This window comes from Corella eumyota, chromosome 3, assembly GCF_963082875.1.
Source record: "Corella eumyota chromosome 3, kaCorEumy4.1, whole genome shotgun sequence".
NCBI lineage: Eukaryota > Metazoa > Chordata > Ascidiacea > Phlebobranchia > Corellidae > Corella > Corella eumyota.
Genome location: NC_137492.1, coordinates 3,784,789 through 3,802,880, shown reverse-complemented (window position 1 = coordinate 3,802,880; position 18,092 = coordinate 3,784,789). Strand labels below are relative to the sequence as shown.

Below are 18,092 nucleotides of genomic sequence, written 5' to 3'. Positions count from 1 at the left end.
TACAAAATTAAAATTCAGTCCATTTTTTACCTTATAAATTGTGCTACCCTAATAAGAGAAATATTATGAAAAATCTCAAGAACTTGATCGAGTCATAACAATAATTATGCATAATAAACAAAAAAATGCCAATCAATTTTAAAAATAACCCTAAAGTTAAAATAATCAATACCAAATCATTATCAAAAATGCAAAGTTAAAATTTCCAAAACAGTTTTAGAATTTTTTTAGTTTCACAAGATTTTTTTAGTTTATCAAAATTCGCAAGGCTAGGGCAGTTTAAAATCTCTGTAAAATCATTGCATTGTGTTAGCATAATATAAAGATTATAAATTCACCTCTCCAATTATTCTGTAGTTTTTAAATGAGGATGGATTTATGGTTGGCTTATCGTTTGTCGTCTTCCCGTAGTCCTTATCGTTCCCCCCTGTAAACTAGATATTGCATGCTGGGGTTAGAACACCACACTAATAATGTTAAAACAACAACTTCTCCCTTATACTCCAACTTAAACATGCCATAAACAAGTATATATATATCCACAAATATGCAATTCACCACCTTATATTAGACCTTATGTTTAAACTTATAATTTATAAAACAAGGGGCAGATATTTTGAGCTAAAATTTTAAAGTAAATTTACATTTAAATATTTATATAAAAGTGTATGAATTTTAAATCATAAATAGGTACTAACAAATTAAAAAGCTATTTTATTGTAATTTATATGCTAAATCAATTGCTAATAATAACATTTGTGTATATAATATTAAATGACACCAGCTTAAAAGAATTGTAATTTAGCTAAAGCAAAATTTAAAAAAATGATTTGCAAAATGTAACGAGCAGCCCACCAAAAAGAAATAAAAATTTAGCGATAAGCGATAACAACAAAAAAAAAAAGCAGATCATATTTTTCAATCATTTTTGTCCATAATTATTTTGGGGGATTTTTGTGCTTATATATTCATTTAGGTCAACTTTCATGCAAATTAACATTATATTACAAACACATAGTCCTATTTTATATACCTTATACCTATTTAAGTAATTCATGCAAATGTTTAAACCCTGACAAAAATACTTAATAAAAACTAAAAAAATATTAACAACTGACCTTATTTCAAGTTTTCAAAATATAATAACTAATAAAAAGCTTTAAAATAATATAATAAATGACTGTGATTAAAAAAATATTCCGACCTTTTTTTCTGAAAAATAGTTTTTTAAAAAAATGTTTAATAGTGATATAAATGTGAAAATCAATAGTAAGGTACATTTTTTTATACATATGTGTATTGATATAAATCAAACAAATAATCACTTTTTTCAAGATTTTTTTGCAATATTAATCAATCAATCGACACGTGATTTAAATGTGTGAAAAAATTCTAAACAAAAAATCCTAAAAATAAAAAAATCACAATAGTTTGGTTATTATTACTTGAGCAAGCATACAAGCTAATGCATTAACTTACGCTAGAGATTCTACTAACATGGCTCCGCCTCGCTCTGGGAGGAAGCATACAAACATCACCCTAAATAATTAGTTGGTTCCAATGTTTAGGGGCTGATATAAACGACACATTAGGTACAATTCTATTTGCCTAACATCTAGGTATTATGGCCAATTTGTATTTTATTAACCTTATTTTAAGGGCAAAACTTTAAAGACATTGAATGCTCATGGGTATAGGTTTAACTTACAAAATAAACTTAACATGTGGAATACGGTTTAAACACAATGCTTTTATATATGTGTTTAAAAAGACTATTTAAAAGGTAATTCTAAATAGGTTATATTATTTACAATGTTATAACACCAACTTGAAAATGCAAATTTTGGGATATGTTTGTATGTATGTAAAAGTATGTAAAAATAATATAATATTAACTGCACAAACAGTTGTAAAGAATCAATTTTAATATTATGTACTAATGAGAAATAGCAAAATGGCATATCCAAAAAAAAACTTTAGAGTATGACCCGTTATTGTTCATTGTTATAAACACAAACGTTCTGTACTTTATCATTTCCTAATTGTTTATGAGCTAACTTCCTGGTTTAGCAGATACAAAGTCTGTGCAGTTACTATTATAGAAATCAATGTTTTATAATCATTCTTTGACCATTCGACAATTAAATTTGTTTCAATTTAAGTAATGCCTTTTTAAAATAAAATGTGTGGCCTTGTGTTGTATTGTAAGTAAGTTGTTAACATAGATCTCCCCTTAACAATTCCAAAAACTTGTTATTTACAACAGAAATTCGTTTCATTCTATGTTAGGTTTAAAATCCACCAACAAACCACATTTAACAAAATTGGAAAAACTATCATTTAGATAACATGATATTCACTACCACCTTTCCTCTCAAAAAATATCATTCAACACTCGGATTTTTTATGTAAAAAAAGATTAAAATGTTGTTAGTTTTTAAACGGTAATAAAGTAGTTAGAAAATTATTTAATTTTTGTTAAATTTTTTTTTGCATTCCAATAATGCAGACATACCAAACCCATTAGTACTGAAACAAAAGTTTAATTAGTTTTTAATCAATTTAAAAAGCATTTATATTTCTTTTTAAATTAAAAAAACAAATAGAATCTTGCGCAACCGCAGATCTGGCTACGTACGCCCATGCAATCAGAAACCCAATGCAAATGAATCAAAAATGAGCGCTCAGGTAGTTACATCCGAAATTTAGGTAAACAACAATAGTTATAACTGATTTGTGACACAACTTATTTTTGAAAAAAGATTTAAATTCTTTCTAGTCCCTTTATTTGTTAAATTGATATATTTAATATTTTTTTAGAATTAGGAATTACTTAAATCAGTTACAACTCTTGTTTACATAAAGCTTAAATGCAACCTCCTGATCTCCCAAAAACATTTGATTGCACCGTCGTAACGCAAATCATAAAGAAATTACATAAATTGTTATACAAAATACACCAAAGTCGCCGCTCACACCAAATTAACCAAAAAAATTGCGTCAGCGAGCCACTTACTACTGGAATGCTAGCGTCCGGTATGTCAGAGTTTTTCCTGGTGTGATCGGACGAGCTGTCTGCCAGTTTGCCTTTCCACACCCACAGTTCGCTTTTCTCCACTAGCAGGCGCAATTGGTCGAGGTTGCTTTTTATTTCCTTGTAGTTTTCGTGCTCGTCTTTTGTGACTAGAAGTTGAACCTAAAATTTTGAAAAATCGATTTAAAATCTTCATATTAATTTAAATTTTTATATTAAATTTAAAATTAATAAAGTAAAACTTATTTAAATAAATTTCTCACATTTTTAAAGGCTTGTAACACTTCCTGCCTTTGACTAAAATGTCGGAACAGAAGTTGTAAGGATCCGGACACAAGAGGAGGATAATCATGCATCACAAGATGAAGAAGGACTCTCAGGAACATCCTTCCTCCATCTTCATCAAGATCAAGTCCACTACTCTCCTGAGATCCATCAAAGATCCCTTCTGCTTTTGCAGAGATTACTCCAAGATTGATGAGAGGAGCTGTATCTCCTCCAGCTAAATTAAGGATCACCAAAAAATCGTTTTAAAGAGATTTTAGTTTTAAATTTTACTATTTTTTAGAAAGTGTATATTTTTAGTAGATATTAGTCTTAGTTTAATGCCTAGTTACTATTAATTTGCTTTTGTTAATGTGGTCTTAATAAATATTTGCCAGTAGCAAAAGTCACCTACACAATAAGATAAGAAACAAACATTTAAAATAAAAAAAAAAAAAAAAAATTATAAAAAAATTAATATTACATTCTGGAGATGGAGAGGGGGGTGTAATTGCAGTTGAATCTAAGTTATGTTGACTGGCTTGTAATTTACTGTTTTCATCAAACTCCAGTCGAAAGATGGAAAGCAAACTCGATATTCGATAATCCAGACGAACATCGAGGATAAACTGAAAAAAAAAAGATTTTTTTTTAGGTTGTTAGAAAAAATCTTCACAACTTAATTAAATTAGATTTTTTTAATTTTGAAAAATTTCTTACGTGTAAAATTTCAATAATTTTCAGTTTGGTCTCCAGAACAAATTCATCATGGGAATTAACCCCGCTTGTTGTTCCCACATCTCTCTGTTTCTCAATCGCGTTACCCAATGCCATTTTGCTCATAATTACCCCAATATTCCCCACACCCTGCCTCACGTTGTCGACATTTTGATCCGCAGCTAAGAAAATAAAAATTTATAAAGTTAACAAAAAAATTTTAAATTAAAAAAAAAAACAATAAAAACTATAACTGAATTTTTAAAATTTAACTTCCATATGAACCTATACTACAGACACTGTTATACAATTTCGTTAATTAATTTTTATTTAAACTACCTTGGGATAGAATATAGTTCACTGAGCCTCCATTTACACAGTCAAGTATTTGTAAAAGTGTTCGAGTTAGACTGAGTAGATCAGCAAAACTGTAGAAGCCAAAATAGATCAAATGACGAGCCAGGTTGACAACCTGTAAAAATTAAAAATTATAAAGTTTAAAAAAAATTAATTTTTCCAAATCCCCTAAATTTGTTCACTTCATTTTTTAACTAAGTTCAATCCCTAAATGCTTTAGCTCCCTTGAGGAAGGCGCTATTAACGATATAAGCTTTTGCTGAGCTAAAATTTAATCAGATGTTTGATTTTAGAGTAATTATAATTTATAATATTTCAAACTGTCAAAGGCAACTCAAAACTGGGTCGAGGTTACTTATGTTACTTTATGTTTAGGTCATAAAGTCGACCTTTAACATTGCGAATAATTAATCTGAGAAAAAATTAGTAAATTTTCGAAAGTTCATTATGCTAAAAAAATAAATCTAATGGTAACAACATGTAAGGCAGTTTTCATTTTGGTTTGTTATGTAACTTTTTAGACACATGTGCAAATTACAATAAGCTTACAACCTAAAACAACAAACATAACAGTTATTACGTTGGATTTAGTAAGCAGTGTGACTACAATACTTACTTGTACTGTAAATTTCTGATCATCGTTATTACCTTCCTTATATAGTGAGCATTCAATATATTTTATTAACAAAAAAAGGTTATGAATAATAAAATTGTGAATTTTTAAAGTGTATTCAATTTTTTTAAACACTTGTTTACATTTTTTTTAGTAATTTCTTATAATTTTTAATAAATTGATCTAGCACTAGGAAAATTTTATCCAAAAATATAGCAAAATATAATTTTACATTTTTTTGAAGTAAAAATTGCATTTAAATATTGTTTATAAATGTAACAATATTAATATAGAAAACATTTACCTCAAAAGTTAGTTTATTTTCTTCTTTATTTTTAAACACTGAAGCATTGTTGATAAACCCGTTTAGATAACGTTCAACAAACTGCATCGTTGGTACAAACTTTTCACAATCTCTCCTGCTTTCTGCATTGTCATAACTAAAACAAAACAAAATTTATTTTTAAACTTGATTTTTAAATTGAGTATGGCATCAAAATAAAAAACAATAAATCTTCGTACCAAAAATACCAAAAAATTACATTTTTAACTTTAAAAAAATAGATTTATAGGACTGTCAATTGGTAAAAAAATTAAATAACAAATTAAAAAAATAAATAAGGCGAATGTTTTAAAATTCCTTATTTTGTAATTGCTTACTCATTGATTGTGATTTGGTTTGGTATCTCTGACCACAACCTAGCATATTGAACTGGGATGACTGATTCCTGTGGATCCCTGTCTACATGCATGTGCAACATTAACTAAAAATAATAAATTTTATTTTATTGATTCCAATTCATTTTGTTAAAACCAAATAATATTTAAATGCTTATTTAACCTAATATATTTTGTTAAATTTTTGTAGTTTAAATATGCAATAACTTTTGCAATAAAAAAGCTTTTTAAAAAATTCGTAAAAGTAACAGAAAATTTTACAAAAACCATAAAGTTTAGGACTTAGTTCAAGAGCCGTAAACTACAAATAATTTAATTTGGGGGTATACGATTTTTTATTTTTTAAAAACCAGTAACAAATTTAGCTTATACACCAACAGGAAATAAACATTCATGTTGGTAATAATTAATAATAAATCATAGTAATAGGTTAGTTTTATACATATAGCCACAGTTATATAATCTGTAAGTAAAAATAGACATTACAATAGGTAGACACGACTTTGTTAATCTGTCAAAAAATTTTAAAATTGGGACAAAAGTTATTTTAAATAAAATGTAATTTATTTTCATTTCAATTAACTAAGAAATATTGCATGTAGGTAAAACATTTGCCCTATTAAAAATGTTTTTCTAAACTTTAAGCAATCCAAAAAGTGAAATTAATACATCAACCAAAAAATCTAATAGCTCAAAAAGGGGCCCGTCATTTTAAGATGTATTATTTAACACTATCACATCCAAAACCTAAAACTTTTATAGGTTTTCTGAGCAACAAAAAAAACGACACAAAAAATTCCTAAATACCATAAGATAAAACATGTGCCATTATGGCCTTTATAAAACAAACACTATGAAAAAAAAAAATATTTACCTGCACGAAAGAAGCTCGGAGGTCATATGGTAACTCGACATCCGCCATACATTTCAGGATGATGGGAATTTTAAGCTCGGTTGAAATAGGGTTGATGGCAAGATATTGTCGATCCAGACACATCTTGCTGAACAAATCCAATTGGTGTCTGTGGGAAAATAGGAATGGATGAGACTCGGTTATTTTTAGATTCAAGGGGCAAATTGAAAGCGAAATCTCGTGTTTGGGAAATTGTTAGTATTGGTCAGAGTTGAGAAGGTTAAATAGGAAAAGTTATTTTTGGACGAGGGAAAATTAAAGTTTTTTGTTTGGGAAAATAATTAAAGGTAAAAAAATACTATGATCTAACAAAAAGGTTTTTAAAATCTTAAAACCAAAATTTATATAATAAACTTTTATATATTAATAGTTTTCTAAGAAATTAACAAGAAGTAAAATTATTAAGGAACTAACATGAATATTCCAGGAATTGAAAATTAGTATTAAAAATCATGACACAAAGAAAGTGCATGCATTTTTGCATTAAATTTTAACATTTTAATACCAACTATTTATTTAATAAATAAAATAAAATAAAATCATATGTAGTATTAGCGTATCTATTTTTACCATAAAAATACCCTACATTTATTTTTGTAGAATTATTTTTTAAATTGTACTTAATTTTATGCACAAATACACATTGTAAATACCATTTTTAGGCTTGATTTAACTTTAATAGGTCAGGCAAACAAAATAAATTGAGATACTTAAAAAACTGTTTACCAAAAACAAAAAAAATTTACATATCAAGTATACTGAACTTTTTTAATAACATTTTTATTTTTAACAAAATGATAGCCAAATGTTGCCATTATGTATAGTTACAAAACTGTATTTTATGTTCTGATATAACCTACAAAATTTACAAATTAGGAAATTTTTTTTATTAATAAAACTTTTAATTTAATTTTTAATTTAAACTTACCGGTAATAATTAAGAATAGTTTTATCCTCGATAGCATTCGATTGGGCAAGGAACCGAATGCTCTTTTCTACTGCATTTCCATCTCCATAACTTAACACAACCATTTCTATTCCACCTTCATCTGAGCCCAATCTGGGAAAACAAAAATTAATCACTTAAAAAAATAAAATTAAAGTACAAAATAAAATTAATAAATGTAAAAATTGTATTAATTTTATTCTGTTATAATTTATTACTTTAAGACCAAAACAAATTAACATAAAAAATTTGGGCGATAACAAAGTAAGGTAATTTTTTGTACAATTTTTTGAAGCATATTTTAAGTACTTCTAAACACAAAAGTTAACCTTTAACCTTGTATAATTAGCCACTGTTTAGAACCACAGCTTATAGCTTATATATAATGCTATAACAGTCATTATAAGATTTAGTTAAGTTCCGTAAAAAGTTAAAATGATTAAAAGATAAAAAAGGTTCAATTAAAAACCCAAAACATAACATACTCATACAAAAAGACAGGCTTAAGTAAACTCATCCTCTATATCAGTCTGGTCAACACCAAATTATCAGAGAATCACAAATCAACACCAAATTATCAGAGAATTACACACAATATTCACTTAGTCTCGATAAGAATGTCCTTGTTTTTTTCCGCCAGAATATTTCGACAAATAAGTTCTTGGGTTTTGGGTATGGCTTGTTTGTTCGTAACACAAAGGTCAGCTAGGTAATCCAGAAATCTAAATTTAACAAAATATTTTTTTAAAAAATCCAAAAATCTAGTTATCCAATATTTTTTTAAATAATAAAAATAAAAAAAAGTTAAAATCATTTAATACAATTAATTTTTTTTTTGGAAATCTTGTTTATTTTTCAACAAACACAAAAAAATTTAACAATAGAAAAACTGACAATAGAAAAAAACAATAACACTTACCTAGGTTCTCTATTTTTGCGCACAAGAGCAACAAAAGTTTCGATTTCAGTTCCAGTGATATGTTGTTCCAATAATTTTCTGTTGTTATGAAGTAAAGCAGTGATGGTGTCTTCTGCTAAGATATCATGACCAATTTGTTGTTGCATTAATCCAAACGACTTTGCAATATATTCCTATTAAAATACATTTTTTTAAATTAATTTATATTATATAGCTGGCAGCATGATGTAGTGGTTAGAACACTTGACCTTACTACATGAGGTCCTGGGTTTGATCCTAACTGTTTCTATTCCGTATTGCTCTTGGGTAGGACAATATTTACTCCAGCAATTTTAGTAACAATATTACAAATTGTCAAAGTCAACTTGAGACTGGGTCAGGGTAACTTATGTTACTTCATTTTTAGGCCTTGAAGTTAAGGATTGGGTACAAAAAAAAGAAATACTTAAATATATGTTTTTTAACAAAAATCTTCTCAAAATAATATTTTTTAGGTATGTGATTTCAACATACTACAAGCAAGTGTTTTTATCATCACATTTTTTTAAATTAAATGTTTTTTTTTATTTTTAAATTAAATGTTTTTTTATTTTAAGTAAGTTGAATTACTTGATTTTTCCTGTAGTCCTGGGTCGAATGCCTAAGCAGTCTATAACAGAGTTTGAGCATATGTTGATAGTGAACATTCTTCTTATCTTTAAGTTCATCCAAATGCAGTAAAGCTCCATCCCCACTGTCTTTAAAAGGAGCCTAAAATGTCAATAGTGTTTTGTTAATAAAGTTAACAGATATGACTGCCCAAGGTTCAAGGTTTGATTTGCACTAAAAGCTATCTTTTTTTTCACAGTTAACATATTTGTATAGGACCCTTAACAATAATATTTAAAAAATATTTGTATTTTTTGTGTATACCAAATATTTAATTAGGTATAATATTTTTAAAAGTAAAAAAGATTCATGAATTAAAAAGTTTTAAACATTATTTTTTTAGTTTGAATTTAATAAACAAAATAACTATATATTTAAATGTTAGAATATAAATTTAAATAGGTAATATGACTGCAATTAAGCAAATAAAGATCAGAAATTTAATGTAAGTAACTCTAAAGGAAATCTATTCTATCACATTCATTAATTACCTTTCAAACCACTTAACAAAAGCCATTAAAACTAAACAGACTTTTTAATACACAATTAAATACCCATTAAACCAGTATATTATCAACACATTAACAAAAAATAAAGCCATTATAATAGAACACATTAAAATTTTAAATTGATGTACTTTATGTATATTAAATAAGCTGTTGCATAAACAAAAATAATGTTATTGCAATAGTTTAGTAACAAAATATATTAATTTTTTAATATTTTTTTTTAAACTGACTATTACCATACCTTATAATATATTTATATATATTTATTTTTTACCCCATATTTACCCTCCTGGGTAACTCCCCCTAAAACAGCTTTTTCTAATATATGTCATGTTGTCATGGGGTATTTTTAAGAGTCATGCCTAATTTTTATTTATTTTTAGTCGTTTAGTTTTTATTTAATGACATTTTCCTTAGACATAGTAATACTAAAACAATTTTTTTCTACCTGTAATATCTTAAAAACTTGTTTTAAAATATTTTGTTCTCGCAATAGTTTTTGACGTTCTCGATCCGGATTCATCGCCATGACATCAAGAGCGTCCATCGCTCCTCTTGGTTGCCTAGAAACAAAGAAGATCAAGTCCTCCAACAGTTTGATCACAAATCTGAAGCAAAATATGTTTTAAAAAATTTTTAATAAAAAAAAAGAAAAAAAATTTTTTAACTCTGATTTTTACAAAACGCATTATTTTATTAGCAAGCTAAATGATACAAATAAAACAATAATAACAAATTTTGTATTTTTACAATGTTACACTAGTACTAAACGATAAAAGAAAAATTAAAAAAAGGGCTTCAAAAAATAATTTAATGTTTTAATATTGAATGCTCAATGAAGTCCAAGCACCAGACTTAAATCTTAAGTTAATAGCTCTTTGGTTTTAGTTTATTAGGTTCTTTAAAGGCAATCCCAAAGTTAAAAACAAACCGCTCGAATGACTAATTATAAAGTTGACTAGGTTGAAAGTGTGGGAAATAGGAAGTATTAGCAAGTGAATTTATTTAAGTAAATGCAATGATTGACACATCCTACACCTAATCCTTTTATTTGAAAATAAAAAAGAATTTTGTACTTCCCCTCTAATATAATATGTAAGGCTTTTATTTATAATCATGGCATAATTGGGTAGTTTTGTACTGGGCAATTTATATTAAGTCTGTCAACAAATGGTAATATTATTAATGATGTTTTTAAATTCATTTTAATGCACTTTTATGTGACCAATATTAACTAAAAAAATAATATAATTAAAACCAATTCTTTTACAAACTGTTTTTTAACCAAATAAATATAAAAAAGATGATAAAATTAAATTTCCAAAACAAAAAATAATAGAAATATATACCTCCGTTCGTTTACTGTTATCTTCTTTTTCTCCATGTTGGTTCCACAGTCGGCCAACAACTTGCTGGCATCGTTCGCAAAATCCAAATCTCTTACTTCTTCTACATTAACATTAACAATCGCAAACGCTTCTTTGTCTTCCTTGTATTGACAAGTCCCAATCTAAAAAAAATAAAACGTGTTTTTAAGTCAAAATATCATAACAAATTTCTTTCAATTGAACATTTTTTTTAAACAAAAAAAATGCCGAAAAAAACAGCAAAAATTTTATATTATTTATTTTCGTTAAAATATGGCTTAAAGGAATTAGAACCCCTAAAAAGTCTACTATACTAGACATAAAATTAACATAAACAAAATGAAGTTTTTTTGGATTAAAAAAAAAAAAATTTAAAAAAGAAAAAAAGAAAAATTTTAAATAAAATAAAAATATTGTTTTTTTACTTTCAGCATAACTGGTCTGTCTTCATCTCTATCAATAGGAATCATGGTAGAATGAACCCAAGTGTCTGTACATAGATGTTTTAACCTCACGTAAGAGTTAGATGGGACTAGTGCATCAGTCTTTGTGAAGGAGGTAGGGTCAAGTTCAAAAATGGAGCTACAAAAATAAATTATTAAATACAAAATTAACAAATATTTTTACAATTTTAGGAAGCCCCAAAAATTTTAAATTTTTTTATTTTTTTACCGCTTATAAAATTTTATTAAAAAAAATTAGAGATTAAATTTTACCCACCTGACACTGGTGGGGTCAGGGGTGGCCACCAAACAATAAGACATCCCCTCAGGGGGTCCTCTCCCCCTACTACCTCTTAGCCCCTCCTTTTCACCATTCTCACTTTCACTCAACTAAACAAAAATTAAAAATTTTTTAAATCTCTTTAAAATAAAATTGTATTTAAATCTTAACAATCTTGCTATTGTAATAAAAAATATTTTCCATTATCTAAGTTAATAAACAAAAGATGCTTTGACTTCTTTTAGTATATAAATAATCAAATATGCTTAAAACAATATTATTACGGTGCCAATCAAAACATATTTATTGATATTTAACTTATTTATAGATGACATGCTTTGACATAAATTAGTTAAAATAAAAAATGAATAAAAACTAAATCTCACTGGTTATCAGTACTGCTGGACTTGCTTAAGCAAAGTGCATTAAAATTCTATGCCATAATAATACTATTTATGCCATAATAAAATTTATCATCAAGAGTTAATAAAATAAAAAAATTGAGGTGTTTTTTAATCTATTCGTAGTAACACAAAAATTTTTACACATTTATTTTTAGTTTATTTAAAACAGTCGAAGCGTTAAACTAAATACAAAAAATAATAATAAAATTGCCCAAACGTAACAGACTGTGGTAAATTATTTTCGAAGAATAATTCTGCCTTCACCATAATACCATGCTACAACAATTTAATTTTAAAATTTCAATACCACCTAAACACCTATCATTTCCCATGCAAAAATCGTTTAATCTATAGTTATGATAAACCAATAAATATATCAATAAATGTAAATATGTAAGATGAAAATTTCTGTAAATAAATTTTACTTTAAGTATTTGAATATTAGTTGTGATTTCAGTGTATAATAACACAATAATTTAATATTTTAATAATAGAAAACATAAAGCTTCTTTAAATTTCTTTAATTTTAAAAACGAATTGACCAGTATAATGTGCTACTCATAAATTTAACAAAAAAAAGAATTTCTTTATTTTAAAATTATATTAAATGTCGTATAAAATAGAATATGACGTTTACAAAAGTAAAAAATCATTTAAAAAACAAAGTTAGGCTGATCTATCACTAAAATCACATTAACGACAACAGTATTCATTAATCATATATATTAAAAATGTAAACAAACACATTTATACAACCAATTTGTCCTAACGAGAATTAATGCTACTGACAACATATTAATCAAAACTTTATTTATAATTATAGAACTTTTGCAACTTGCAGTGTGTTACACAGAATATTTAATTTTTTAAATTTTAATTTGCGTTTTATATTAAATGTCTAAGATATCTTTTTTGTGCTTTTTAAGAAATTTAATATAATGTATTTTATTTTATCACTATAAAATTTAGGGTGACCTAAATTTATGCATTGATTTTTATTTTATTATTTATCATGCTGAGCCAATATTGTTCTAAAAGGCAATAAAATCACTTAATTGTATTATCAATATAAATTTCTCTTGTGTTTATGTAATATAACATTAAGATGACACCATAAATCTAAACTGTTTGTTTACTTGATTTTTTTAAATAAAACTTATATTTAATAAAACAAAAAAAAGGTATTTAATAAAACAAAATTGATTTAAACTGTGGTAATGAGACATGGGTTTAAAGCAGCGAATACACTTGCTTTTGTTGAAAAATCAAAATTGATGAAGTGTGTACAGGAAGCCCTATCATGCATTAGTTGATGTGTGTTTGTGTTGTTAATTTAACACCGAACATTCAGTGACAAAGAAGGTTGCAAACCTGACTAGAACCAGACAAAGACCTAGAACCATTATGACGAGGCAATGGCGAAGAATAACTCCCAGTACTATAATTGGTTGTGCCATCAGAATATGAGTCAATATGGTGGCTATCCCAGTCTGTATCGTCCTAGGTTCAACCACAACTATTTATGTCATGCCTAGTCATTTCATACTCGGTCATCTCATACCCACGATAACCTATACCTAAACCTATGTATGAACTAAACTTCATAAAGATTCAGTAAGGCATGAGTTGACCGGGTATGATTTAACTATCTACAATTCCCTAACAATACTAAAGATTTAATACATGACTTTTGCTATCCACAAATTGTAAAAATAGAACTGTAAATTTTAAGTGAGTCAAGTCGATATTTTTGTAATAAGAAATAGAATTGGAAAAATTTCTAAACAATTACTAATTACTATAATAAATGTATATATCTAATTCAATAAAAATAAAATCTAAGATTACCAGACTATTGCAAAAAACATAGCGTTTTAAATTATATAAATTAACATAACACACAGCCAAGCAAAAAATAATAAAAGCTTTTTAACTAAAAAAATTCTTTACAAAAAAATGCACCATTTTTGTACCGCTAACAATTAAAAAAAAAATTACCAAATTTAAAAAAAAAATTACCAAATTATAAATAAATATTAATCTTAGACCCAATTTTGTTTATTTTTATGATTATAAATTACCTTCGCAGCAAGGTAACTATCCGAAGCCAGATGTTTAAAACGAAACAAGTTGTTCCAATGTCCTGCCCCACCTTGGCAAGGGTCTTTTTGCACAACCTTTAAAAATAAAAAAATATTATACATTTACAAGTAATAAAAAGCTTGTTTTGTCAAAATTGCATTTTAAATAGACCAGTACTATTTCAAAAACAAAAACTAACTATTAATTTTTTTTATCAATTTGTTATATAAATATATAGCACTATTTTTCATTTAATTTTAGATAAAAATATATTAAAACATGCTCAAATTTATATTTTTTTATATCTTATTTCTTTAAAAAGCACCTATTTTATTTTAAACTGAAAAAATTAAATACTAATTGCTATTTTAATATTTTATAAATCTGTGTTTCTCCATACCTCTATTTCCCATAATGCTTTTGAACTGGTGGCCGATGTTGCAGACATTCTGCCAGTTGTCCTTAAAAAAACATGGCGGTCCTTTCTGTATTCATCGCAAGTCAGAAACTTTTCTTGTTCAGCGTGAAATAATCTCACAACGTCTCCTCCTTTTAGTGCATCTTGTCTGTTAAACATATTAAAAAATTATTAATTAGAAATTTTTTTTTAATTTAAAAGTTAAGTTGATAGGAAAATTATTAATTGATTAATTTTTTTTTGTTTTTGAAAATTTGGTTAAGTAACAAAAGTTTTAGTTAAAAAGAACCAAATTTACATTTTGGGTTAAATTAAATGTATATAAAAAGAACTTTATCAAATGTAATTATCTTATATAATACAGATTTATGTTCGAATAAATTAAAAAAGTATTTATTTTGTTTTAAATCCCCCTAGTTTGCCTTTAGGCAAATACAATGCAAATTAAGCACAAAAATGCCCAAAAAAGTGCTGCAAAAACTGTTTGTTTAGTCAATAATTATATACAAAGGTGTTCAGCTACAATTCCAAATTATATAAATGGATGGGACAAGTAAAACAAGTCAAAAATAAGTAATTGAAGTTCATATTAAAAAAGGTATAAAAACCCAAGTAATTTAAATAATAAAAATTAATTATTATAGTAAAAATATTTAAAAAAAAAATTCACCTTTAGATAGGTATTTTATTAAGCTTATAAGTACAAAATGTCCAAAACTGTACATTAACCTAACTTAAATTCATGTGCTTAACTTCACGAAAATTTTCGCTATTAATTTTTTTTTTTTTTTTTACCTGTCATCTTCCCATGACATGAATAGCACCACTTTCCAGCTTGTGTTACACATCACAGAGTTTACCTCCATACAATCTGGGTTATCAGCTAATACACATGAACTGGCATGCAAGGGCTGGCCTGCATTTACTGGAGTTATAACCACTTTATCTCCAATTACAACCTGAATAATAAAAATAAGTTAACTTTTATGGAAAAGATAAGAAAAATTGAATTTGTAACATAAAATTTAAGAAAAAAGTTGAATTGTTAACATTGTCAGATTTATGGTTAACACTTAATTACGAAAGTAATCTGAAGTGATATGTACTCTCTAAGGAAAACACTTTAGAACCAATTACCATCTGATTTAAAGGTTAATGAAGGTTAAGATTTTAAATTAGTATTGATGTGGTTGTATTTATCTTTTAAGACAACAACAAAAAGTAGCTATTAAATAAATTTATTTTTAATATATTTTTGTATTAAACATCTATATTAATTTTTTATAGTAACAAATTTAAAAAATGGTGTAAGTGAAAGCAGATAAGTCAAATTTTATTTTAAAACTAGATTTTAATTTTAAAAATTATAAACATAATTAAATTTACATTGTCGCCTGTTGATCTTAGCTTGTAAAAGAGTTGAATGTAGAACCACGAGCCTTCGTTTCCATCTGGATCTAATGAAACCCTCATTGCATTTTTTTCAAGCAGAGCAGGAAGTCGCTTATTGACGGTTAAGAATCTACACAAAACAAACACGGTCTTAAAAGTCATACAAAAAGTTAAAAATAAATAAAATTCCTTAAATAAGTTTTTTTATTAATTATCAATTTAATGAATAACAAAATAATGTTTCTGTATAACGAATGTTACAGTTGCTTTTTAACTATTTTTACTAAATTATGTAATTTTTTAAATTACTTAACATGTTGTGTCTAAATTTCAATTAAAAAAAAGTATTTAAAGATGTTTAATTTTACATATAATTAAAAAAATAAGTAGGTTTACCAAAAAAAACTTTTTATTCAAAAATATATTTAGTTTAACTTTTTTTAGATCCTCTGAAAATAAACTATTTTGTCATTAGAAAAAAATTGAGAAAAAGTGATTTGAAAATTGTTTTATATTTTCATTTTTACTTGTTAGACTTTAAATGAAGTAATTGGACCACACTTCCATATTTAACAACTTGACCCAAAAGTTTTTGGTTTTCTCTTTCATTTTGTTCTTTTTCCACACCAGCAGATTCCTGACATCAAAAAATAAAAATAATTAAACAAAATAAAATTAATTATATATACCAAATGATAAACAAGACAAAATATTCTTGTTTAGGTTAAATGTAACTTAACTTACTTTTTTGAACTATTTATTTGGTAATTAACAAACATTTAAATTTGGTCTAAGAAATTTATAAAAAATGACATAAATTTAAACACATAATGACCTGAAGTCGTTTCATGATAACAGCATCTGCAATTCTCGTGGCTCCCGACTTTAAAGTTTTCCAAAATTGTTTTTGGGCATTGTATCTGTTCATGGGACATATTTTGAACAAGCAATCTAAACAAAACAAAAAATTAGTAACAAGAAATGTCCATGTAGCTAAATTTTTTCATGGCATGTTATCATTAAGTAAAAAAAAAACTTTAAATATAAAATATAAGAAACCTAATAAGTAAAAAATTATCTCTATAAAGTTGAAAAGTAATCACAATAAAACAATAGACAAGTTATGAAAAAAAGTAAATTGTTAAGAACCTCTAAATTTCTTTGGTGGACTTTTTAAGCTTCCGGATTTAGGTTGAACAACACAACGATCATCAACTAAACTGTAAATAAAAAAAAAGATTGTCAAAAAACTTAAATATGCGAATTTCATATAATTTTAACTAAAAATCTGTTTTTACTTTCTAGATATTTTCAAAGATAGGGTGGATTTTTTTTTATTAATTTTTGTTTTATTTAATAATTTTTTTTTTATTTAATATTTTTCACATACCCAAGTGTAGATATAAATCCACTAACAGAATCTTGTCCAGATCCTTCTGCATAAAGAGATATAACATCCCCAATATGCAAAAAACTCGAACTCATTTTGAATTTACTTTTTCCGATTTTAAATTAATGATTAAATTATTTCATAGCCAATATTTTAAAATAATACAAGATCTAAAAATGTAATAACCTTTATACTTTTAACACCAAAACCATTTACAGAAAAACAGTATGTTATTCTGTGCTGTTTTTTGGCGAAGTTTTACTAAACTAAAACTGTTTTTATTTCGAAAAAACAAACCTTACGTTTTTGACGAAGCAGATGACATTTTAGTGTGCAACGGGGCAGAACATAATAAAAAGCTGCGGCCTTTTTCCCTTTTTTTCATGCGACAATTTCCCGTTTATCCCCTATAGCTAGCAAATAAAAATCGTGTAAATAATAAATTAATTTGGTTAAAATCCACGTTTATAACCTTAAAATTAAACATGAAAATAATGTATAAACAACCATGCTAATATAACAAATATGTTAACCTTAAAACAATATTAGTTTTTATACTTAAAAAAATATTTATTTTTTAAGATTTTAACATGTTAAAATGTTAGGAAAACTGTTTTTATCAAAGTCGAATAAACAAAATAATATTTTTTAAAGCAAAAAGTTAATTTATGTAGGCATGTTCAGTACTCATCCAAAAGAACATATGGTTTATTAGGAA

General features: G+C 26.1%; 1 protein-coding gene across 1 annotated transcript in view; it reads right to left on the bottom strand.

Annotated features, from left to right (window-relative positions):
- The window catches only part of LOC145746423 (inositol 1,4,5-trisphosphate-gated calcium channel ITPR1-like), a 35,223-nt gene extending 17,687 nt beyond the window's left edge, over positions 1–17,536 (bottom strand). The window contains exons 1-27 of the mRNA XM_082564705.1: positions 17,375–17,536; positions 17,134–17,204; positions 16,820–16,935; positions 16,512–16,621; positions 15,979–16,114; positions 15,388–15,551; positions 14,575–14,740; positions 14,174–14,269; positions 13,464–13,592; positions 11,686–11,798; positions 11,391–11,547; positions 10,948–11,108; positions 10,047–10,206; positions 9,051–9,191; positions 8,442–8,614; positions 8,125–8,244; positions 7,505–7,636; positions 6,538–6,685; positions 5,646–5,749; positions 5,290–5,425; positions 4,355–4,487; positions 4,019–4,197; positions 3,783–3,927; positions 3,298–3,536; positions 3,017–3,196; positions 1,480–1,539; positions 339–434 (exon numbers count right to left, since the gene is read on the bottom strand). Coding sequence (XP_082420831.1) covers positions 339–434; positions 1,480–1,539; positions 3,017–3,196; positions 3,298–3,536; positions 3,783–3,927; positions 4,019–4,197; positions 4,355–4,487; positions 5,290–5,425; positions 5,646–5,749; positions 6,538–6,685; positions 7,505–7,636; positions 8,125–8,244; positions 8,442–8,614; positions 9,051–9,191; positions 10,047–10,206; positions 10,948–11,108; positions 11,391–11,547; positions 11,686–11,798; positions 13,464–13,592; positions 14,174–14,269; positions 14,575–14,740; positions 15,388–15,551; positions 15,979–16,114; positions 16,512–16,621; positions 16,820–16,935; positions 17,134–17,204; positions 17,375–17,469 — 3,660 coding nt within the window. The 5' untranslated portion in view covers positions 17,470–17,536. The remainder of the gene's footprint in view (positions 1–338; positions 435–1,479; positions 1,540–3,016; positions 3,197–3,297; positions 3,537–3,782; positions 3,928–4,018; positions 4,198–4,354; positions 4,488–5,289; positions 5,426–5,645; positions 5,750–6,537; positions 6,686–7,504; positions 7,637–8,124; positions 8,245–8,441; positions 8,615–9,050; positions 9,192–10,046; positions 10,207–10,947; positions 11,109–11,390; positions 11,548–11,685; positions 11,799–13,463; positions 13,593–14,173; positions 14,270–14,574; positions 14,741–15,387; positions 15,552–15,978; positions 16,115–16,511; positions 16,622–16,819; positions 16,936–17,133; positions 17,205–17,374) is intronic.
- Positions 17,537–18,092: the final 556 nt, after the last annotated feature.